The sequence below is a fragment of the Coptis chinensis genome, chromosome 6 (genome assembly GCF_015680905.1).
Source record: "Coptis chinensis isolate HL-2020 chromosome 6, ASM1568090v1, whole genome shotgun sequence".
Classification (NCBI taxonomy): domain Eukaryota; kingdom Viridiplantae; phylum Streptophyta; class Magnoliopsida; order Ranunculales; family Ranunculaceae; genus Coptis; species Coptis chinensis.
Window position 1 is genome coordinate 96,965,087 of NC_141461.1, and position 25,427 is coordinate 96,990,513.

Sequence of the window (25,427 nt, forward strand, 5' to 3'; positions counted from 1 at the left end):
ATTAGAATAATTGAGGGATGTGTTTTTAAATTGAAATGCATAAGAGATTAGAAATAGCCTATTCTGTTGAGAAGTGTGGTTTTTGATAACCAGACTATCATATAGTGTAGAGATACAGCCAATAGCCAATAGCCATGGCCACAATGTCTGTGATTGACTAAGGTGCGCCTAGCGCAGCTAGATGTAGTTTTCAGAACGCGGAAAATGCAAACAATCTCAACAACCACGAGTGTATGTTGAGGATATACACATATATAGCTACACAAGGATCCACAATACTCAAGAACCTGCTTCAGCATATGTCAAATCTTAAAGGACCGCTTAAACAGTGTAGATCCTCACAACCTTCTGTATCTTGGCACGACAAATTGGGCAACCCCAGGAGTTAACTTCAATATTGCTCAAACAAGACATGCATCCAGGCATATCCAGGCATATGACCACAAGGGATGCAAGCCCCCTCTTTTGGAGCATCTAAACATATCGCACATGATGAAAGTCTGCCCTGCTGAGTTGCACTGTTACTCGGCCCAGCTTCAGGCACACCCTCTTTATTCTGCTGAATGACCACAGTGCCTGCTTGAGCTTATCAACAATCAACAAAATGACAGCAAATCAAATAAAGTAAAACTTGACCAATTCACAAATTCAACTCTTCGATGAGAATATATTCATCGTTTTTGGCAATAGGCAGACTGCCACAAGTATTAGTTAACAAAACAAATGTGCATTGTCTCTATCATATCATTATACAACCATAGAGTGTATCTTTTACAATAAGCATTAATTTCAGACTACAACTACTTTGCAGCCTGTAATAGCTATTGAAAAAACGGCGGCAGTACTAAATTAACAATTTATTCTAACAAATATTCATTCACCAATTACATAATTATAGAAGGGTAAATATACCCGTACAGAGTTTTTTGGAAGAAAGAGATGAAGAGCAGGGGGAAAATTTCAAACCGTTTTGCACAGTGTATTTACTGTATACTTGATTAACCACTGACAAATTGAACTGGGCATTTCTACTCCAACCACAAGGCAAATCAGGTGCATGTGCTACTTCTAAGTACATTGACAAATAATCTACATTGCTCCCCTTAGGATAAATCAACAGTCGCCTATCAAAAACACACAATGGTCAGAGACTAAAAAGAGCTGATTATATCAAATAGCTCTAGGATTGCAAAAGAAATCAAACAAAGGAGAGCAGTTAGTATACCATTTATAACCGCCGACTTGAAAAGACCCAGAATAATGCTTCTTCATGTTCAACCTAGAGAAGTTTCTAATAGTCCAAGTGAATTTCGATGATGGAAGATCAACAGCAGGATGATTCTGCATAGTACCACAGCACTCTTGACCTATCAGTAATCAACAATCAACAATCAACAGCAAATCAAAACATTGAAAATGCATCTAGCTTCATACAAACTGAAGTCTTCCCAAAAGAATCAGATTTGAATTACAATGGCAATGAGAGATGCATATATGAATCAACATAAACTTACCTTCCCCAACCTTAGGGACGGTGACCTCTGCCTGAATAGCTAAAGTATCATTCATTGGAAATCTTTACCAATTTCACAACTTCAGTATTTTGGTTGGAATCAAAGTTCGATACGAATCAAGAAAAGCCTACCATCAGAAAAAGAAGCCTATGTCTCGACAATTAACGTGTCATTCAAAAGAAACCCTTTCCCAGGGTCCCTTGGCTCCCCGAGACACACAAATGACTTGTATCCCCAATCATATTTTTGTGCATTAAATTTGTTGATTTTGTATATTCTCGAACAAAATTTTCATCGCATTTCAATAATTTAATCACAGGATTAACATTCAACAGCAAAGACTAGAGCAATTGCAACTTGAGTCTATGAATACAACAAAATCGAACTTGATAATGGGGTGATATGATATGAAGTGCTTTCATCAGGGAACAATGCTCTCTACAAAGGGTTGAATGACGTACCAATTTTTTTCGGTTAATCTCCAAAGATCTTAGTTGCTGCAGCTGGACATCGTCAACATGGTACCCATTTCCAACCTTTAAGATCAAGATTCTGCCATTTTCAAGAGTTGCAGAGTTGCTACAACATAAATTTCTTACTGGAAAAATACCTGCAGGCAATACCAGTAGAATTAATGAATGTGATTCCAGTTGACAGAGTATATAAACCTTGACTCCTTTTCGTACGAGGCAGTTGGAGGCTTGGAGCAGCTGACCAATGACAGGATTACAAACGCACATTTTCCTCCATTTGGCAGAGGTCTAGTAGTACTAAACCATTACAACTAGTAATCACAAACTTTATGGTGTTATGATCAATACATAAATCCTTCACAGTAACCTCTTCATTCTTAATTTGTTTAATCTTAGGATCATAGATTCTTCGGAAATGCGATCAAACTAAGATTAGATTGACAGTGAAAATGAGCTGCTAATTAACTTGTACGGTTGTACTACAGTTTGCATTCATACCTCAAAGGCTCGAACTGATTAAGTTCACGCCCATGAAGTCTTGTAAATATGTTAAAGAAGAAATCTTCCCCATGATATGGCACAACCAACCAAATTGTTATAACCAACCAAATTGTTATTCTTGCCGCAGGTAGACAAATCTTCCCACTTATCTGGCACAACCAAATCACTTTTCTTCTCGTTCAAGATGTTCAAATCTTTTCTATTTAGTTTTGTAGGTTTGTGGGAGGCATTGTAGTTTTGGATTTGATACAACAAGCGAAAGTGGAATGAAACTTGAATGGAAGTGGAATGAAACTTGAATGGAAGAACATCAATTAATCTAGCCAGTTCCAAAATTTACAATCTAATCTCTACAAAAGCTAAAATCTATTGTCTCCAAAAGAAAACAATCAAACTCAACTACCACGGAAAAAAGAGGGTGCTAATTGTAAGGCCCTTAGCGTTTACATAAATAAATATAAGAGGATTGCTAATTCTAATTGGAATTCGAAAAGGAAACAACCAGGGAAGAGCACACTGCCACCTTGGCCCTCGTTCAAGCATTAGGGGACAAACACCCTTATCCTTGCTGAAATAGTGAAATCCCCAACTACACCCTCAACCTCGACAAGGAGCTCTGAATCTGCTTCCGCCATAGTTGGGAACTCCGTCTTATACTCTTATCCAATGATTTTCCATTACTCAAAACTTGCACCTTAAACTTTTTATGGATTGCATTCCCCACACCAGGTTCGTTTACCAACAAGTCTTACACTTTTCTGCTTCTTGTTCCATGGATCCAAGCTGTTGCAGTCTGACACTATCAACTTTGATGTCCTCCTCCAATCCTCCAGAGTCTTTGTGAGACAAGGCTCTTCATTTCTACAACCGCGCGCATTCCCAGCACCAGTGCAGAAATGGTGTTTTTTTGTCCTACCATATACCACCACCTTTAATTGTCTGAGATGATAATAACCGTGCAGCCATTTGATGCATATTCGTCCTTCCATCGCCTTTTGAATCTGCGTCAGTAAATGTCTGTAGCAAGACAGCAATGAGAATATATAACAAACAGATGTAAGGTAAGTGTACAATTCCAGAGAGAGCAGATGACCTTATCCACGATTGTTTCGACAACATCCTCAGTGAGGGCCAGATCAGACTCGATCAAAAGAGCCAACACCATCTCCTTTAACTGAAACATACAACAAAAGTTACATACAAACTGGTTTAAGAATCAGATTCTTACACATTGAAATGTTGTATGCCTTGTATAATTTGGTCTGAACGTCTGATGTCTTCTTATATTCAGTCATGTGGTATGCCCTTTGTGACTCATTATGAATGACCCTTTGTTGCACATACAAAATTGAAAAGTATTGGTCGAAGACTTCTCATCATTTCATTATAAGTTGAGACATTTGTTTAATCACGGACTTTTCTAAGCATATAAATTTGGTCTTGAACACCCGAAATGAAATGCATAAAATTTTCAATTGATTATTTACCAATCAGTCAGAATTATACTGTATGGCTCCCCAAAGTCAGTGGGATCAAAACTGTGTTAAACATAGTCGATAACATGATATGATATTTACTAGATTTTAAGATCACATATTCCCATCTCTAAATCCATATCTGATATCTCTAGTTCAATATTCTGCATGATAACATGTGTCTTGTGTACTATAACATGCTTCTTGATAAGTCAAGCACATACATACGGAATAAATGGAGAGAACCTGAATGATATATATACTAAATCACCTCCTCACGTTCAATTAAGCCAGTCTGCGTTAGATCATATAGTAGAAATGCAACTACACAAAGAATTTACCAAAGTGTGATCAGCAAATTAAAGGATACAGTGGAAAGGTGGGCAGTTTTTTGAGTAACTGATTACCAGTAGAATCTAATGCGTTAATATGAGATCATGAATATAAGTGTAAGTAATGAGAATCAATTCTTACATGCAACTTTCTCCTCCAGTGGAGCGTTGGGATGAAAAGATGCCCAATGACCTAATAAATTCCCAGATTCAATAACACCATTAAGCTTCACATCAAACAAATCCAAAACCTGTAATTTAAAACTTAAAACAACGACAGATATACAAAAAGGGGATCGAAAGTTAAAGACCTGATTCACGGTGTACATGGAAAATATAGGTCAAACACTTGTTCATTGAACCGCTCGGGTATAATAAATTTTCATAATTACAAAATGTGAGAAAGGAATTATTTACCCTATGGTTTGTGAATCAGTGGTGGAATCTCACCTGAAGTAGTTCACTTCTTGTCAGTGGTAATCTATCTCTAAGAGTTAAAAGGGAACTAGCAAAGCCCATCAATTAAACATGGCAAAGAACTTCACCATTAGTAAACCTATAGCCATTGATTCATTAGTTGAACAACAAATTATTTAAAAATCTTTAAAAACGCCATACTAGTGAGGAACATAAGATGCATTAGTTGTATAATGAGTACTAGAATATATAGATGTCCTTCCTACCCGGTTTCTTGTATTGATCTTCTGTCTAATAAAATGAATCTGCTTATTACGAAATGGCGAACTTCATGTTTTCTTTTCCCCTTTTTGGTAAGTGAACAACAAAAACACATGTATACAGGACTTGCTACTGATCAAACCACAAAAATATATCTAATCTATCTCCAACTAAGATGTAAATGACTCAGAGTTATATCACCATAAAAAAAAGTTGTAATGGTCACATGCAAAGAAGGGAACAAGTAAAAAGACATGATACCCCCACACACACACACACACACACAACCACAAACAAATCGAAAAAAACAAAAAGTAAAGATAAAAATAAAAAGCAATTTCAGTTGCAACTACAATATTTGGAAGTAACAAAAAAACTATGAAAGAAAGAAAGAAGAAGCCAATACAAACATGAGGGTATTTGAGCATACCAATACTGACGTCCATCTTCATCAAGTTTAATCCTTCTGATTCTAATGTTCATTTCCGCACGCTCAACCCTGTGATTTGGCTTTCACTTCTATCTCAGAATCTTGCTCCGAAACAACTTGTCGGAGGAGAGGAAACACTCCGTGTAGCAAGTAGAGGAGCTGCTGAAGTTTGTCATTTGGATTGGGTTCCTCGCAGACTGTACACAAATATTATGTTGGTATTCTACAAAAAAAAAATACAAGAAAGTAAAAAGTAACAGATCGAAACAAAAAAGCAAATGCCCATACCACCTGTTATATTCCATACAGAAACCAGAATTTACAAATAAACTCATTATATAGTTGTACACAAAATTATATTTAGCAATAAAATTCGGAAAAAGTGACAATCTTTATATACACTTTTGAACTGTGGAAATTCCCATTTCGAAACTCTTGATCTTCTAGGTCCTAACAAATTACATTTAGGGAGTTACAACTGAAACTGAAAAGAGTAACGATCGAGAACACAATTGTTATCAATTCATCAAAACAACACATCACGCAATTACGAAAATTTCAACTACTGTATATTAAAAATAGATTTCTAGTTAATAGATATCATTAATTATTTACAAGGATGGCAGTAACGTTTTGTGCAATTGGAACAAAAGATGACAGCACCGGGTGTTGTTGGTTACGCTGACATTGTTGACACATTAGACTCCCATCGCTGAGTTTTACCCTTACCAAAAGAAGTTCCAATACTATTTGTGACAATCCCTGCAAAAAACCAAAACAAACAAATTTAATATTTCAATCAATTGAAACCAAAACAAGACTAGAATTTCTGATTCTCCACTAAATCAATTTGAATTTATCGGTTGATAAATTAAACAACATCATCATGACCTATTATCTATCAAATTATTTGAAAATCTTTAAAAACGGCAACAAATCAAAGAAAATCCTAAAAAGAAAAAAAGTTTCTGATGAAAAGCTTGAAACTACGGATGAACATGACACATACCTTGATCGAAAGGGTTTTCAGTGTAGAATCAGGTTATCAAAGCAGAAAGGAAAACCGATTGAAGCCAAAAAGCGAAGATTTTCGAGAAAAATATCATTTCAATCCCTCCTTCGAAAGAGATGTTCAGGACGTGGATAATCTCCCCACTCCAGTGAATCCCACCATTTTCTGCTTCCAAGGATTGATTTGAGAGAAGGTGGGGCTGACTGATGTTCTCGGTTGAACAGAGGGAGCCTTTTCAATTCAGGACAATCCTTTACTCTAACTGATTCAAGAGAGTCACAAACCATCACGCCCTTCCAAATATTCTTCAGTTTCGGTAGATAGTAGAATTCCAATTCCTTCAAGCTTTGGAGTGCGACAGTTTCACATGCTTCTTCTTCTTCTACAATTAGTTCCTCCAATTCCGTACAATTCCACACTCTGATCTTTTCCAGGTATCGAAAGTGTTGTAATAACCTAGTTGAAAACAGGCGGTCCAGTTTGACTTCCCTAATATAAACATCCTGCCAAGAGTTGCTGTACATGAATAGCTGACTCCAATTGCTCTTCAGTTTTGGTAATCCTTGTAAATACAGATTATGTAACCTCGGGAGTACTGGAATGGCACCACTCTCATCTCCATCCGCTACCACTAGCTCCTCCAATTGTGAGCAATTCCACACCTTGATCTCTTCAAGGTTAAGAAGCTGTTGAAGCAACCCAGACGAAAATAAAACTTTGATATTGCCACACATGATGATCTCTAACCTCTTCAAACAAGGAAAAGCTCCGTGTGCGATACCCATGTTCTCGACCCGTTGTAGGAAGGGCAACTCTGATAACCTTGCGAAATGTTGAACTCTAAGAAATTGAATGCTTTTCGGAAGTCGGAGGGCATTGCAAGGAATACCCTTTCTGTTGGACAAACATAGAATTCTCTCGTCCTGACTTTCGAAATATATGTCTGATTCTGTTTCAATAACACCCTTTTTTAACTTTTCAAAGTTTGTAAATTCAGCATAGGAAATAAAGTCCGACAGGTCGTGAAATCTGATTGTAAGATTCTCCAAGTGTGTCAAGCTTGAGAGTTCCTGCACGAAATCTCCCCCTCTTTCTCGCGCATACACATATTCCACTTTTATTCCTCCCAATAGTAACTCTTCAAGTAAGGAAAACTTGGATATCAATCCTGAAGGGATCATTTCTTTCAATTTAGAATTGCCGCTGAGATCAAGGCATCTTAGGTGGACCAACATTTCCATCCCATGAGGCAGTTCTTCTATGGCCGAATATGTGAGCTTCAACACTCTCAGTGACTGAAGCTTGGATAGAGAAGGCACTCTAACTAATTTCTCACAATGAATTAAGAGTAAACCACGAAGATTCACCAAATCAGAAAGTGAATCTGGTAATGACTCAATACTAGTCCGAAATAAATCGAGAACCGTCAGACTTTTCATGTGCATAAAAAAACCAGGTGCAACGTGTTTCAGTGCAGTCTGAGCAAGGATCAATGTCAAGAGTTTTGGGCAGTTCGGAATAATTGGAATATCTCCTATACGACTTCCCATAAACGAAACCCTCTCAAGATCTTCCGACCAATCATCTTCATGCGGTACTTTTGTTGATGAAAGCCCAGTTCTGACCATGAATTTAGGATTTGATTCCGTGACGTAAAGCGCCATATCTCTGATCAAATCATGCATTTTCACATAACCCTTAGCTGATCCGTCTTCAAGCATGCAACAACCTTTTAGAGAATCCAATATGGCATCGCCTCGGAGAAACTCTTCTTCCTTGCTCCTTCCTTTGACCAACCCTTCCAAAACCCAATACTCAATCAACTCACTAGGGTTGATTTCAGAACCTTCCGGATATAATGCACAATATAAGAAACACTTCTGGTCATTTTCCTTCAATTGATCGTAACTGAACCTTAGAATCGGAATGACCTCTTCCCCCACGGCCATGTTCAAACTCCTCTCCTGCAAATCTATAAGTGCAAGTTGCCACTCTTTAACATTAGTCTTTCTTCTCATAGCTTTACCAACTGTGATGATTGCAAGGGGCAAACTACCACATTTTGCAACAATTGCTTTTGCAATCTCTTCCACTTCAGGACCAACCTCCTCAACATTTTTCTCGAACAATTCCCATGCTTCGTCCTCTAAAAGAAGTCCAACTTTGAACTCTTTCTGGCACATCCTTCTGCACACATCCAGTGACCTAGTAGTCAATACTATCTTGCACCCATTGTGTTTTGAAGGTTTGGGAACTCCAAGTTCCTGTAGATCAAATGCCTTCCATATGTCGTCTAGGATAAGCACAAACTTTCCCTTTCTATGTAATGCACTTAGCAATATTGATGACCGTCCAACTTCATCTTGTTTAGCAAAAGTTTCCGAAGTTTCCTGATTCAAATTATTGACTACTTCCGCAATCTGGTCTTGAAGTTTTCGAGCATTAACATCTTTGGATACAGTGACCCACAAAACACTTTCGAAGCTGCGGAGTTGTTGCAAGCGTAGTCGTTCATTAATGTTCTTCATTAAAGAGGTTTTGCCCGCGCCACCCATCCCATAGACACCAATATTCTGAAATTGATCACCCATTAACCATTCCCAAACCGTCTCAGAGTTCTTCTCAGCAGTTTTACCAATCAGTCTTGTTGTTGGGATCTCCCTTACCGTCTCTGGAACAGAAATCGCTAACTCCTCTTCTGGGACTTGACCAACATTTAAGAGATTAGTCATAAAATCAATCAACTTCAGCATTTGTTTTCCCAATTTCGCTCTTGAACAACAATTAGGCAACACTCCACATAGGCAACGCTTTGGTACTTCGGCTTTGGTTTGCACCACATCCACCTCGGATTTCACTCTATTGGCTCTAATCAACCAAGTTTCCACAGTTTTGCTGGGTGTCTTTCCTTCCCGCTCGGCAATCAACAGTTTTGCATTGACATCTTCTACTCGGGCAATCAAGTCTGTTCTTTTGTCTTTCAACGTCTGCAATTCTTCTTTCGAACTTTTCATATACTTATACTTCTCTTCCAGTGATGCGTTCATCTTTTTACACCCACAACTCAATAAGGTTCTAATAGCTGCTACGACATACTCCATTCCTGTCATTACATCACATTAATTAGTTGTTAAAGAGTGACCAAATAATACCTGAATAAATCATGGGAAAAGCAGAACTAGTAAACGATAAACAAAATATGCGTTTTTCCAACTCTCATGCCAATTTGCATATAGCAAGTATACCCAAGAACCACATAAACTATGGAGCTGGTTTTGACAGCATTACATTATAAGACGATGACCATCCATGGATGTTAATTATATATGAAGTGAAGAAGAGCACTAGTACTTGGATCTATAATAAGGTACGTAGAAGAGAATTTATATAGTATATGTAGAGCTGATGACCTTATAGTTGGTAGGAACTGATGTTATAGACTGGATGGAATAATAAGCTGATCTGATCAGGAACAAACACCGTACCAAGCAGAAAGCTTATACAAGCACACTCTTATTAGGCTCCACTCACTCTCGTTGAACAATGAAATTCAGGAAAGCACACTCGTGGATCTCTCTGTATTACAAAATGAATTGAAGAAGCCAACTCTGTTTCTTGACGAAAGTGTGAAGAAAGTCACTATGATTTTCTTGATAGTGTGAAGAAAGTCACCATGCTAAGCTTGCACACACTATGATTTTCGTCCAAGTCAAAAAAAGTATCTGGATTTACCGATAGGCGTGGGAAGGAATCTATTGTTATCCACGAGGAGCATAAAGTTGGGTGTACAGTGGAGATGCTAACGGTGTAGAAATTTTAACATGGTAACTTTCAGAATTATTGAAGATTTTATGAATTGAGGTTTGAGGGTGAACAATTGCTTTTATGGCATATTTTAAGCTCAAGGCCAGAAATGCAGGTTACTCATTGAAATGTGTATAATTACATTGGTGTTTCAGAGGGAGCCTTTCAGTTTCAACTACTGCTCCAGCAACTTCCATACTTGTCATTACAACAGATTGGTTGTTAATTAAAGTGACGAGACATGATAGAGTTACTCCAGTAGGATATATGTAAAATACATAACATCAAGTAAATAGAGAATGTGAATGAGTTAAAGAATCTCACTTGCTTGAGCAGTTGGTTGTTCTCTGAACCTCTAATAACAAGACCCAAAGGAAAATGTTCAAGTACGAATTGGATATCTGCAAATTTAAAATCATGTAAAGGTGGAGAATTAGTAGATAAAAACACAAATCAGTTTTAAGAGATAGTCATCATTGGACTTTATCAGTAGAATTGGTTAGCTCAAATTTCAAATAAGTGATGGATCAAGAGTTCAAGTTTGCAAAACATGGTTATGTTGTGAACATTTAACAATGAATGACGATTAAAAAAAAAAGAGAGTAATAATCAAGTGTATAATAACAACAGTAAACAAGGAAGAATAAATTTGTAATAACCTTTAACAATGAAAATTTGATGGAGTGATGTTAAGCTGAGTACTAGTCCAAGATCGACCAAGCTAAGCAGACCAGTACAAAGAAGTTATGGAAAACTCTCTCTGCTGTTTGTGATGAAATGAAAAAAACCAACAACTCTGTTTCTTCCTACAGTCAATAAAGAGAGAATGTGTGAACCACAAATATATTATCAGGTCTCCACTTTTCTTTCTAGTCTTCTTCCTTTGCGCGTGGTGGTGGGACTGGTGGGTCTTCCATTATTGAATGCTATGTTTGATATTTTGGTAAGACCACTTCTGTTGTTGACTTGCTTCCTACGTAACTTCATTTGAATTTTTGATCATCCGATTTTCTGTTTTTGCCGACATAAAAAATGCAAATTTCATTACACTTCCCTTTCAGCTACTTCTTTATCAGGAGAATATAAGCTACCCCGGCCCCAAGGTTGATTAGTTTTTCGGTTTCTTCCATTTTGCAAAATATTTGACTTAGCTGTGATTGTTATTTGCATTTTGTTAGTTAAAATAGTTAAGAGAACTTTGTTTTCTGATCATGTTGAACAATGAATGACAATTAAAAAACAATGAATGACAATTAAAAAACAAGAGTAATAATCAAGTGTATAATAGCAACTAACAATGAAGAAGAAAATTTGTAAGAAACTGACCTTATATATAATATAATTGATCGAGTGATGTTAAGCTGAATACTAGTCCAAGATCGACAAAGAAGTTATGGAAAACTCTCCCTGCTGTTTGTGATGAAATGAAAAAAACCAACAACTCTGTTTCTTCCTACAGTCAATAAAGAGAGAATGTGTGAACCACAAATATATTATCAGGTCTCTACTTTTCTTTCAAGTCTTCTTCCTTTGCGCGTGGTGGTGGGACTGGTGGGTCTTCCATTATTGAATGCTATGTTTGATATTTTGGTAAGAGCACTTCTGTTGTTGACTTGCTTCCTACGTAACTTCATTTGAATTTTTGATCATCCGATTTTCTGTTTTTGCCAACATAAAAAATGCAAATTTCATTACAAATGTGATCAGGGTGTAAATATTGTACAAAGTCTGGTCCGGAATTAACATCGGTTTAATTGTAAACTAAGTAGTAAAAAAATAAATGAATGAGTTAAACCAAACAAGAGCATTAGATTGGGAGACCTTTTCAGTAGAAAAGTTATGCTTCCACTTAAAAAGTCTGAGTACCTCATTGTTAGTATACTCAAGCGCCACAGGACACGCCATGGCGGCCATGGTCCCTTGCTCGACCTGGCAACTGTAACTAGATGTACTAATAGTCGTTGGTCCGCTTTGGTTATCATGTATTTTAGGTGTCTGACTAGATCTTGTGTAATACCAATTTAAAAGACCTCCAATATCTCGCTCCGGTATGTGCTGGGATGGAGTCATCATCTACTTCTTGAGTTTTACAATCATATCTACAACTCTTGGATGGAACCAGCTAAGTTTTCGACTTTTCGGGGTGCAAAGTTATGAAAAAATGTTTGGGGTGCAAACCCTTGTAGTTATTTACATTCTTCAAAAAATCATAACAAACAACTAGTATACTAGTGGAACTTATACACACATATAGACTTTTCAATCTGAGAAAAAGATAATGGCGAACTCATAACAAACATTTTCGCAGTGTCTCGACCATTCATTTGATTAACCACTGACAAATCGAACTCTGCTGCAAATCTACTCCAACCATAAGGTAGATTAGCTGAATCTGCACCATCTAGGTACACTGACAAAAATTTTACGTTGTTCCCCTTGGGGAAAATCAGCAGCCGCCTACCCAAAAACAACGATCAATAATCAGTGATAGTTTATACCAAAGGGTACTCAACAACAAACAAATATTAATAAGAGGATATTAACTGCAACAAATATCAAAAGAAGAAATTTAGAGAATTTAGTAGCATGATACCATTTATAACCACCAGCTGTAAAAACATCGGAGAAATGTTTAACAGTGTTCAAAGTAGAGAAGTTTTTTATAGTCCATGTGAATTTCGACGAAGTTTCTGATAATTGATCTGTCAAAACAAAATCAATAAATTGACAGAAAATGTCTAAATAAACTCGTTAAATTGATCAATTTTGTAAATTGAATTATTGAGGTTACCTTCCATAGTTTGATAAGTAAGTAAAAACCTAGATTATCATATGAACACTACAACTTCAAACAACTGCGCAATTTATAGAGTTTATGAGACAACAGTGTCGTGTGGGTACATGCATTTTGCATGCCATGGATATTTGGATATGGGTCCATTTAGGTAGTATCTAATTATCTTCTTTCTGCAGTTTTCGTGTGGCAATACAATACTGAAGTATATGAGTCGGGCACTTGTTTGAAGGAGCAACAAACAACTGGAACCAATTTCTGTGAAACGAAGCCATTTCCATACCGGCAAAACATCGTCCAATAGAACTTTACAAGTGGCAATACTATCGTAGAAAGAAGATAAATATGGCCACACGTAGCAGTAGTCTTTTAAACTTCATCTGGGAGAATGTTAACAATCACGAATGTATTTTGAGGACATGACAAACAATTACACAAGGCCATAAACGCAATAGAGCACCTTTCACTGACAGCATAGATCTTTACAACCTGCTTTATCTTGGCACGGCATACGGGGCACCCCCACTTTTTACCTTGGATCTCATTCAAGCATGACATGCAACCAGACAAATGACCACAAGGGATGCAAGCCCCCTCTATTGGAGCATCCAAACATATCACACATGTTGAAGGTATGCTCTGCTGAGTTTCACTGTTACTAGGCACATCCCATCCATTGTACCCAACTTGGGCTGGCTTGTACGACCACCTGCTGCTACTACCCTCTAGAGGAGATGCAGGTCCTCTCGTAGGGCCCCGATTGTTGGGAGTGGAGCTATTTTCTGACGAGTTGATCCAATCAACTGGTTTGCTGACTAGAACGCTCTTGTGTGCATTGGTATGCAGTGGTCTCTCGTCCATGGTAGAGGAATGGATAGAGGCAGCGATTGCCATGGATAATTCTAAATCTTCGTTTGTAGTCGGTGATGCAGTTGCCGGAATAAGTGGTGCCATTAAGGAGGTATTCATCACCTGCGGGGCAGAACGTCAGAGTTTTAGTACAGCAACATTTTGTTACCAGCAGAGTGAAACATTTGTACCACTTATTTTTATATTGCAGACTGATCACCGATATCAACCGCCAAAGCTTGTCAATGCGAAATTCATGTACATTAGTGACAGAAAACTACATGTGGCATTCACATCATCACACACTCAAACAATAAAATTGGGAATTACTCAATCACAGTACCCAAATTTGATCGTAAAATTTATTAAATCTGAACCATGTTCACAGTCAAGTGCTGTTAAGTTTACCAAGTGTGACCAAATAGAAACCTTCTAACGTAGCATCCCGAGCATATATGCAGAATAGAAAAGAAGCTATAGGGAAGATGTACAATACGGCGTTAGTCAAGAAGCATGCAATCATAAAAATGGACTTTTCCTGTTACATATACACATGAGACACCCTACGTTCTTGAATCTGTTGGGAAAAGGGGAAGTAGTAGGAACTCAAGATTTGTAGACTACAAGGAGTTATTAATCAAGCAACTGACCAACACATCCCTGACAAAAAATCTTCTAGTAGCAAACTCTTCGGACGAAGTCAAGTTGAAACAACTTAAGACCCACTTGTCAATGTTCGTCTTGTTCGACTGACAAAGAGAAACCTTTGCTGGGTATTTTGACTATTTTCTATACCCTTTTAGCAATATGGGATTTGGCAAAATTCCACGACGGGAAAAAACTCTTATCATATTTGGCAATTAAAAAAAATAAATCGTTTATATGATAAAAGGCACTAAACGGCAAATATCCGCATAATGGATCAAATTGGGTCTTAATCATCACACAAGAATAATGCGCTATGTACAAAGTCACAAAGCAAGATTCTCTGCTAAAACCTAATAGTTTAAAGTTTGAACCTGATTAGCTGCATGAAGCCTGTTTGGAGCAATATCAGAGTGCTCCAACCCAGATACTGCTCCCATGGAGCAAAAAGTTCTCTTCTCTGGGTGAAACAATGCAAACAGAAGCATTTGTCATTACATTCCAAAAAAATGTCAATTTATATGGAAAGAAAAGTAAAAATATTAAGTTCAGGTAGAGAGACCTGAAAACGGGTAGACACAATGTCTGTGTCCTGGAGGTACTCGGCCCGACCCAATGAGATATATACAAACTTCCACTGACCAAAAGAATTTGTTTTAAATTCAGAATAAATTGCATATACTCGTACACTGTAGAAGTTCATACCAATACCAATACCAATACCAATACCAATGCCAATATAAAAAAAGGGCAATAGAAAGCTGTGAATGTGCACGCATGTATGTTTAGTTTGTATTCATCAGAGTAGAACTTAGACTGAAATAAGGTCTCTAACTGTTTATAAATAGTATGCAGGAGAAAAATACCTTGCACAAGTCTGGAACTGGGACTTGCAATTTCTTTTGAATACGCACTTTAACATCAGCTAAAGTCTCGCCATCATGAATGACCAACAAAAATGGTTTGCCAAAATTCTGAACCAGCTGGTTGACACATTACAAGATTTCAAAACAAGAGCATCTAAAAGGTAGAAATTTTAAGTGTACAAGTACCTATCCGAACTCAAGTTGTGCTTGATATTTAAACTTACCATCTGATTCTGAGAGGTGTCTTTGGTGAAATGGTAAACATGAATTATGTGATCATGAGCACCACAGTTTTTCTCTTCCTCTGGAATCTGTGGCATGACATAAACGGGCAATCAAACAATTTCACTGGCAGAGCAATTCGTAAGCCCACTCCTTGTGACATTAATCGTATATCTCAATATGGGTTTGAAGACTCATATTGACTACTAACAAATATTGGTGTTCGACAGAGAAAATATAACTTACCTCCTCTGCACGTAATGTCCAGTTCTGGTCATTTATATTCTCAATCGATTCACTAGTTTGAAAAATCTGCAAGAATTCATTCAAGAAAATTGTGCTCTCAGATGACATGGGCAGTGTGCACATTACCAACAATAATTGAAATAAAAAAGTTTCCAAACCTTATAGATTTTATGATAGAAAACTTGAGCAATCTAAGCTCCACATTAGGATGAGACAACTCAACCTGTTACAAAATACCAACCAGGATACCTGACTTGTAATTCAACCAAGATGTTTCTAGGTAGCTCAGGAAATAAGGAGGGGAAATGATGAACAAACAGAAATTAAGCATAGTGTGTTTAACCATGGAACTTTCAAGTAAGAATCTAGTAGGATGAGAAGATAGCATAAAACATGCATTCAGGAAATCTCTCATCCCTACCACCTACAAGGACGAGAACATAGCATATATGATCCGACATAGGGAACTTTAAGCTTCAAGGAGAATACATATGAATATATGCTCCTCAGGCAGCTCCACTCATTGCCAATTGTTTTTGAGTTGGATGATCAAAAGTTAACAGTAGCAATAATTACCTTTCTTTTTAGGTCACTTATCAGGTCTGCCACAGTGCTATGTTCTGGAAGTGTAATACAGTGTTTCACAACCTGAAAATGTGCCAGGATCAGGCATCCTAAATGAACAATAAACGTAAACGAGCCAGATTCTGCCAATTGTGCGTTACACTTACTTCTTCTTTTTCGTCATGGTGAAAGGACACCTTCAGCGTTTTTAAGCATTCCAGTTCTGGTAGAGGAATGTCCAATACTTCATAGTACAATATATGAGCAGTCTGTGTGGATGGAGTGCATCAAGATTTGTTCAGTCGTGCACAACATAATTGTTCAAACAAAACAGTTATCCAGACAGCCTCAGAAATCCAGACTAATAGATGTATCACCTGGTTGTTCTGGACCAGCATATCAGACAAATGATCCAAGACCCTGTACCTAATAGGAATTGGTTCAGGTTGCTGAGAGTAACAATTGTGAGGTGTAAGCCTGATTTTTGATGAAACATCAACAAGAAGTTGGCGAGCAACACTTTCCACCACCTCATCATAATTGAAAATATTCGATCTGGAAAAGGACAATGGGTTTGAACACATTGAATAAAATATGTAACCAAAAACATTACATTTTCAGACCATAATAATGACAACAGTAGGAATGTAAGTTGCTTACAGCTGTAAACAAAAAGCATCCTCCTTTGGTTTCGCAAGTGATCGGAAATGGACAACCTAGGAAAGAAACATCAAGTGTATTATGCTTAAAATATGTATGGACAGCCTAAGAACACTTCTTTGAAAATAAATGAATGTGTTACGCTTATAAGTGACATTAAGTGCTTAACCAACATTGTGGAAGCTCAGAATCAACTCGTCATTGTGCCACTAATTATCATTTATGTAGTACAAAACAATATCTCATCAACGCACTAATCCTCTGCTTAATCAAACTTTAGGTCAACAGAACAAATCCTGCACTCTGAAACCCCAGTTACCAATTTCTTCAAAATCTCCTCAACAAAGACTAGAGAGTTACTTAATGTAACTTCAATAATGAAACGTCAAGAGAATACTGAATGAAACTTCAATAACAAAATCACAGTTCAGAACTACTGAGGGAAATTCAGCAAGCCGTTTCTTTTTCAATGACGTGTCACTGTTGCCCATGCCTATATTTCACAACCCATATATGATATATTCTACGAAAAATGTGAATATCATGTTTTTAGTAGTTATGTAAATAACCAGCATCGAGCACTACATAAAACAAAATTCACGAGGGAAGCCATGCAAATTTAATAGCTAACACCTATACCTTATCAACTTAAAAAACAAGTGATGCACTTATGTGCAATAAAGATATGAACGTGATGCCGAAGAATCACGAACTAATTACTTGTGAGCCACTACGGTTGTTGTGCGCGACAACCAGACTTGAAACCCACAAAATTGAGAAGGGAATCACAAAAGAAGCCCTGCAATTTATTAAACGAATACACACAGGAAGAGAGAAAACCTTTCTCACACAAACACAAAGTTTATTATCAATCAACCAAGTATGGCCAAAGGTATACAACTCAATATATATAGCTAAGGAACCAACGAATTTAGAAGCTAGGCTTCTAATTCAATTTTAGAAACTAAAATACGTAATTTTCGGAACTAAAAATAAACCTAAAAATAACCTATGCTAAAAACATCAAAATAGAAATCAAGAAATATTTAGGAAATCTCTAGTAATACATAAACCAATTAGGACTCAAAATAAGGGTTTGTAACAGTATTCACTAAAAACCACCACACAGTACATTGCCTTAATGAGAGAAGAGCATGATGCACCATATTTATATACTAATCTTAAAAATGAAATCTCAAAACAAACTCAACCATACCAGGCGATTATGCACATATTCAAAAAATGAAGGGACGTCTGGATAGCGGCACTGTTGCAGACACTGAACTGGAGGGGATTTCTGAAAACATAAAATGTCCCCATCTCCAAGCTGTAAAAAACAACCAGAAAGTAAAGGATAGCAAAAAAATTAACAATGACGGCAGATACCACCTGACTTTTTATGCAGCTCATACTTTTCCAACAAAATGCACATGCATACTACATACCTGGTTAGCTCGAAAAGTTAGCTTCTTGTGGATAGGTTCGCACATGACACTTGGCTCAAACTTTAATTCCTAAAAAACATATAAAGAAAGTTGGTTCAGAGAATTTCACATCTACTAAAAAAAAGAAAACTTTTACAATAGCAATAAAATGCACATTAACCCAAGTACCAAGATGGAAACTGACCTCGTAAAGTTCTATTTGTTGAGTAGACGAAAAACCAGCCATTTTATTGAGCTTTGTCAAGATTTCATATGGACTACCACTAACCTCTTCACGAAAAGCCTCCCAACGTAGCTGAGACAGATGGAAATCAATAGCTTTTTCTCTCTTTTTTTCCATCCAATCAGTCATAGGAAAAGTAGTCTAATAATATAATGTTGATACCGGGTGACAATGGGGAAAAGGGGTAAGTAAAAATAACTTACATCAGTTCTTCTTTTATAGGGTCATAAAGTTTAAAAAATATTAGAATATCTTCTTTGGTCGTTTCAGGGAGTTGAATAGGATGCAAATCCTGCAAGGCCATGAAGAAAATCAGTAAGGCAGGGCATGTAAAACAAGTTTAAGATCCACATAGTCCTAGAAAATGCATGAGGCGCAGACAATTAAATCCTTGATTACAACTTATAAACCCTGGGGCACTCCACTCATAACCAACTGGCTTTGAGTTGGATACTCAAAAATTAAGAATCGACTCCGTAACTGGTAATAACCATTACCGGTCCAACTTCTACTTCTAGGAACAGCTTTAAGTCCCCATTGTGAGCCTTATTTGATACTTCCTTCAATTGTCCAACCTGCAATGCAAGAAAATAAAATTACAATACTTGAGCTATAAAAGTCTTACCATATCTGAATCTAAGCATTAAAATGAAGGGAAGTTACAGATTGTGTCTCTTCCTCAGGCGTCAACTGCCGATGTGGATGATATGTAAGATTTTGGCGTTTTGTCCACAGCCAAAACCTCTGAAACTTTACTGGTATACCAAATTCCTTCGCCACGTTTCCCTACAAACCACTAGAAAATTAGTTACTCAGTCTAATATTATTATTCTTTTTCTTTTGTTTCAATATATTGTTATTACAACTAAATCTCTAATTAAAACCTAAAAGAAATAGATCCACAAAAGAAAAATCAGTGATTATATGGAGTGAACGGAACATCATCCTAAGTGTATCGGTTCCCCCTCTCTCGTGAATACCCACCAAACTACTCTATGTTACAAAAACTCTACTGTTCTTCATGTGTACTATTGCTGGGCACAGTGATTCCCCTGCACTCCACATATCTCTAACAGTAAGTTGATTTAGTCCCAGTTTAATTACCCTAGTGGGGACATGCACATGCATATCAGGTTCTTAAGAAGGTTATGGACTCAAAGTTGCACGCTGTGAGAGTGGTTGAATGTGGCAATTGGCCATTGAAAAACTAAACTGGTAGAAAATGTACGTTTTAACTAGGGAAATGTATGGTTTTATCAACACTGCACTATAATTGTTGTGAGCAACGATCAGACTTGATATTCACAATCTTGAAGAAGGGGATGACAAGGTCTTCTATGTAACTGGTAATCACACGGTTAATAATCTACACTCACAAAAGGAGAAACTCTTCCTTCTCACAAACACACAGTTTAATAAACCAACCAACAATTTGGCGAATGCCTACAAGTTTATTTATAGTCTTTAGTGGCCTGAAAAGCAAGGAAAACTTCAACTTCTTTTTAGAATCAAAACTTCTACTTGCAGTAAAGTCCTCCCTAGATTGCATCTCTAAAAATAAAAATAAAAAACAAAATAAAAAAACTTACTACAAACTGTGAAATAGTTAAGCACCATAGATTAAAAAATGTCAAACTCTCGAAAACAAATGCAGTACTTTGAAATTACTGAAAGGTGTCTGGTTCGGCATATGGAAACAATGGACTTTATCATGATCCACGAGATCAAAATAAATATCTCTTCCAACCTGTTCGACAAAGTCCTCATTCCGTGCAACCTGCAATAAAGTATCACGCCTAGTAATTGTCAAAATATTAACAAGTAATTCATTTCATATACACAATTCTTTTTCTACAAACTACAATTACTCCTGAAACCAAGGCAAGTCTAAACCTTTATAATAGTATGCATCTGAGCCTCCTTTTTCTTGTGTTCATTCTCTTCGTGTTCTTTCTTCAACCTTAACTGTAAGATGGCAATGCATGTACTCAGTTCAGCCTTCTAAAAGAAAATATAAATTTGAGATTTCAGTCAATGGTATGCAATATGAATCTTACCCGCACGGGTTTAACAATGTCTTGTACATCTGCATTACAGATTACTTTTTCTATGTCACTTTTGCGTATATAGACAAGCATGTATGCATTCGAGTATTTTGTAAGTTTAAATGGAGTGCTGTTGAACCCATTCGTCTGAGGTAGCTGTTGGACATAAAAAGAACGTATTTAGCTAGGGAAGAGTACAAAAAGTAATCGATGAACACAAGCATTAACAGTAGAAACCGATTAAAAAATATCAAATTTATTAGAAATACCTCCTCCTCCCCACCATATCGTTCCTCTAATGCTCTTATCATATCTTCTTTTGTTACCAATTCATCATCAAATTTTAACCTATAGCAGTGAATTCTCACTTAAGAGATCGTGAAAATACAAAAAAGAAACTGTACACATGCACTGGTATGTGATTGCATAAAAAGACAAGAAATCTATAAGATCAAAATAAAATGCAACAACATTTAAAAGTGAAGGAAAAATTTATTTAAACATGAACATAAATACACAACACAGAGAAGCAAAATGAGAATAATATTACTTATTATACCAAAAACATGAACATTCTAAGCCGCTGCCTATTTCATATAAGTAGTTGTACATCACCTCAAAGCTGGAAAGAATCTGCAAAGATGATTGAATAAGGTATCAGAAATATGCTACATACCACTGGTGAGAGAGATTTGGCCTGATAAAAGCATAATAGCGTCCACCATGCTCCCCGCCGTTGTGAACCAAAACACTGCGCCAACAAGAAGAAGAAAGTGCATAAAGAAAAATTGTGCACTCTACACGGAAGCGATATTAAGATATAGTTCGAGTCCCAACAGGAGAATCACCGCATATCTGTATCATTTAATATAACGAAAGCCATCTTAAAGGAATAACTACATTCTAAGCTTCACCGCTTCACATTCATTCATTCAAAGCCTCTAATATGTAAAGCTAATATAACGATAGTTTTTTATCTGTAAAATTGAATATCATGTAAGAAGCACCAAGACAGTACCACACTCGTTTCGCGGACCTATCACAAGGACGAGCTCTTCCTGATCCAGGGATAATGATGCAGCATCCTACTGCTCATGTGGTAGCCATATGACATGGACGTCAAACACCTACACTGGGCATCCCACCAATATATTTTATGCTAAGTGCTTTATTATTGTTTTGCCCTTCATGTACAAACTATTGCTGTTGTGATGATTTATTAGTGATGTTGCTCGAAGAGATGACATAACTTATAATAAACATAATAGTTAAGGAAATGACAACGAGCACAGACAATTTAGTAAACGATCACATATGTAACGTTACCTGTGCAGCGTATAAAAATTGCGGACTCTCCTATCACAATCTGGCGATAAATACTTGCCATTCTCTCTGTCAAGGTCAAGTTCTAAAGGGAACTCATATCCATCATTTATCTGCAACATGAATACCGGTCCGAGAACTCAATCATCATCATTTCAGATCGAATGCATTTGCACACATAGCAATCTTGGATATTTAGTTTCGCGCTCAATACACAAAGCAATACAGTTTGTCTGTGATATGGAACCACGCACAGGAGTTTGTGATATGGAATTACACACAGGAGTTATGACTTCATATCATGATAATATTAAGAAAAACACTGGAATGCAAATTGAGGCTGCAAACTCATTCTATGAACTAAAATATGCATGCATATATATAAGCACATGCACGCCGAAGGCAAAAGATCAACTTGTCAAAGTTCGGTTACTTCGGTATCAATTAACAACAGCCATCAATTTGATGAATCAAATACTGACCTTTACCACAGTATTCTGAGCGTAATCATATTCAAATCGTTTTAGCTGAAGTTGAAGGACAGGTGGGAAATCAAGGAAAAGGATACCCTTCATAGCATCCTGAAATGACCATATAACATATCATTGCAACGTCCCATTACTCTGGAAAAGAAAATTGTGTTGGCTATGACTTTAAGTGGTTAAGTAGAAGTGAAGTATCAAGAGGTGCTTATCAGTATCCTGTAATCCCCCTGAAAGTACAGAATAGTAAAAGGTCGCATTTGCTTCTCATAAACTTTAACACCCTAATAATCACTCAAGATAATTATTGGGACCAATCAAAGCTATTCTAGAATTTGGTTAACTTTGAAGTCGTGCGACGTCACAGGATACAGCTGGGACACGGCGTATTCAGTTAATCGTCTTGATACATGATGTACACAGCATATATATGCTCCACGTAGAGGGTAAGATAGCAGCCAACATATCCATACTTCACATAATAAGTAAATTCCAAGAGTATTATAATTTCATGTGGCAGCGAACCTGTAGACCATTTTGTCCAGTACGATACTTATTATCACCTTCAAGACATTCAACTTTGATATACTTGTCGAAAGAAGCATACACATCCTGACAATCTTTAACATCTAGCTGAAGGTCTGTCACACACACAAATATATATGGATATATTTCAGAATTATGTAACAACTAGAAAATACCATGCATTCTTAACTCAGAAAAGATCATCTTTAGCATAAATATATACCATAAAATGACTCCTTCCTCTGCGATTTGTTATTCACGTTAAAGCATTCGATAGAAGTCATGTGATGCCCCTCAAACAATTATTGTATGGTACCCTCTACAATAGTTCCCTGCATCAATAAAGGAATGCAAGAATAAAAAATCTTCACAACCCCCCCCCCCCAAAGCACACACACACACACGTCAAAGAAGTACCTTCATTTTGTCTTCAATCTTTTTACAAAGAACCCTATTGAGTTCTTGCACGTCGTGCTGCATGGAAGAATCATATATTTCACGTCCAAAAGATTGGATCAGCTCTTTAGTTGCAACACTCTCATCGCTGTACTGGAGCTTAAAGAACAAGTTCTGCAAAGCTAGAATGATGCTTCTTGATTGCATATCTTTCTCTTTCATTGGCATACGGTAAACAGCCTGTACTCAAGTTAATAAGAACATTAGCAACAAAATTTCTTGAAACAAATAGAAAAAACTAAAAAAGGAGAGGAAGAGAGGCGCAATAAAAAAAGGTACCGGCACCAACCTTCCTGAAGTAAGGTATATGATACAGAGTCTGAAGCAAAGAGTTTATGTAAGAGGTTGCTCCTTGGTTCTTTACTCCAACATAACCTGTTTTCATCTTCGAATCGTAGTCCACAACCATACCATCGGCAACCTCTGCCTCGATAATTAATGTACCATTCACGAGAAACCCTTCTTTAGGGTCATGAAGTTTACAGAGAGGAATGAATGATGTGAATCCCCAATCACTCTCTCGTCTATTAAACTTATGTTGCGCATCTGCAAGAAGACTAAGGACTCCATTTACTAAGTATAATTAACCATATACATGCATATATAAGCTTAGACTATTTACGTAGCATCATGGTGAGCCCCACTCTACTAAGAATGGTCTAATGTTAGGGATGGGTTGTTTTAGTTCCTCTCAGTTGCCATATATTTTCTTTATTGGTGTCTCAAATTCATTTACATCCACATCACGGGCTTCATCAATGAAATTTCGGACTACTTTTACCTCTGTTTCCGAAAACTATAATAAGATGCATAGAATCATCTGTTTCCCAAAAACCAATGAAATCCATTTAACAGAGTACCTTTTGGTATAGAATGTGATCTGTTATCAATTTAACACAAACAATAATCTCCAAACTTCCCAAACTCTTTGAGATTGTGTAAACAGCATTAAAAGCTGAAGCACCATTGGATAAACATCACTGTTATTAGTGTTATCCCGCTAATTCTCTAACTAATGACAAAAGAAGTACAAAATATATATATTTAACACAGAGTTTTCTCTGACAAAGAATTGTAGAACTAATAGAGTTCAAACCTTTTCGCAGAGTGGATTGTTGGTACATTTGATTAACGACTGAAAGACTGAACTCAGCATATCTACTCCAAATATGAGGCAAGTACTCTGGACTTGCAACAACTAGGTACACTGACAAATGATCTCCATTGCACACTCCATTGCACCCCTTAGGATAAATCAGCACCTGCCTACCCACGCAAATGATAAAAATAAGTGAGTACAACACATTTTTTGCAGTTTCATTTTAAAAAAAATCAATAAAGTGAGAGTAATCAATATACCATTTACAACCGGAAGTTTCAAACACATCGGAATAATGCTTCCTGGTGTACACCTTTGAGAAGTTTTTTATAGTCCAAGTAAATGTCTTCGTTGGATATCTCCATGCTGGACGCTTTGCTCGAGCTATTAATAAAAACCAACAAATAATGCTTCTGTTTTTCTACAAACTATACACACAAACAGACAGACACTAAAACATTCACATATAACAAGAGATTCAATGCTACTCACATTTCACATTACTATCTACGTCGAAAAAGAAAAAGTAATGGTTACCTTCCATAGTTCCATAGGTTGAAGAGTAGCTAAAACTCTAGCTAGTGAATGAACAAGTGTTAATGGAACTTGAGTTGTATATAGTATCACGTAAATATATACACACACTGAAAAAACAGGTTACACCCAAGCTTCTTCTTGGGAAAGTTTACAAAAAAAAGTCTTCTGTTGACTTTCACATATTGGGTTAGTGGTTGACTTTTATAATTTAAGGATTTAGAAATCTC

General features: G+C 36.8%; 1 protein-coding gene and 1 pseudogene across 13 annotated transcripts; both read right to left on the minus strand.

Annotated features, from left to right (window-relative positions):
• Positions 1–711: 711 nt before the first annotated feature.
• LOC147495857 (ubiquitin C-terminal hydrolase 12-like) lies at positions 712–25,124 on the minus strand (annotated as a pseudogene). Its single transcript, XR_015197801.1, has 29 exons — positions 24,661–25,124; positions 23,854–24,110; positions 23,526–23,744; positions 23,332–23,440; positions 23,109–23,224; positions 22,584–22,682; positions 22,105–22,214; positions 21,455–21,529; positions 21,048–21,126; positions 20,791–20,934; positions 20,627–20,698; positions 20,391–20,510; positions 19,397–19,519; positions 19,231–19,308; positions 18,937–19,025; positions 18,695–18,805; positions 18,511–18,579; positions 18,282–18,392; positions 17,066–17,121; positions 16,783–16,960; positions 16,573–16,674; positions 16,418–16,489; positions 16,000–16,064; positions 15,842–15,907; positions 15,598–15,684; positions 15,374–15,490; positions 15,070–15,144; positions 14,882–14,967; positions 712–1,367 (listed from the first exon to the last, which is right to left on the minus strand). The product of XR_015197801.1 is annotated as a ubiquitin C-terminal hydrolase 12-like (transcript).
• Positions 2,778–11,943, minus strand: LOC147495858 (putative disease resistance protein At4g27220). Of its 12 annotated transcripts, none has more exons than XM_086564595.1 (10): positions 11,546–11,943; positions 10,879–11,230; positions 10,544–10,620; positions 6,413–9,518; positions 6,133–6,165; positions 5,404–5,600; positions 4,438–4,546; positions 4,210–4,287; positions 3,582–3,662; positions 2,778–3,505 (listed from the first exon to the last, which is right to left on the minus strand). In XM_086564595.1, exon 4 carries the CDS (start codon positions 9,514–9,516, stop codon positions 6,511–6,513), a length of 3,006 nt encoding a protein of 1,001 aa, XP_086420721.1. In that variant the 5' UTR covers positions 9,517–9,518; positions 10,544–10,620; positions 10,879–11,230; positions 11,546–11,943; the 3' UTR covers positions 2,778–3,505; positions 3,582–3,662; positions 4,210–4,287; positions 4,438–4,546; positions 5,404–5,600; positions 6,133–6,165; positions 6,413–6,510. The 12 variants fall into 12 exon arrangements, with proteins under 12 accessions (XP_086420721.1, XP_086420720.1, XP_086420719.1 ...); XM_086564594.1 differs by having other exon boundaries at positions 5,404–5,626; XM_086564593.1 differs by having other exon boundaries at positions 4,235–4,287; positions 5,404–6,165.
• Positions 25,125–25,427: the final 303 nt, after the last annotated feature.

Excerpts from the sequence above, each read along its gene's own strand:
- LOC147495858 (XM_086564588.1), bottom strand. The coding sequence starts at position 9,516 with ATGGAGTATGTCGTAGCAGCTATTAGAACCTTATTGAGTTGTGGGTGT.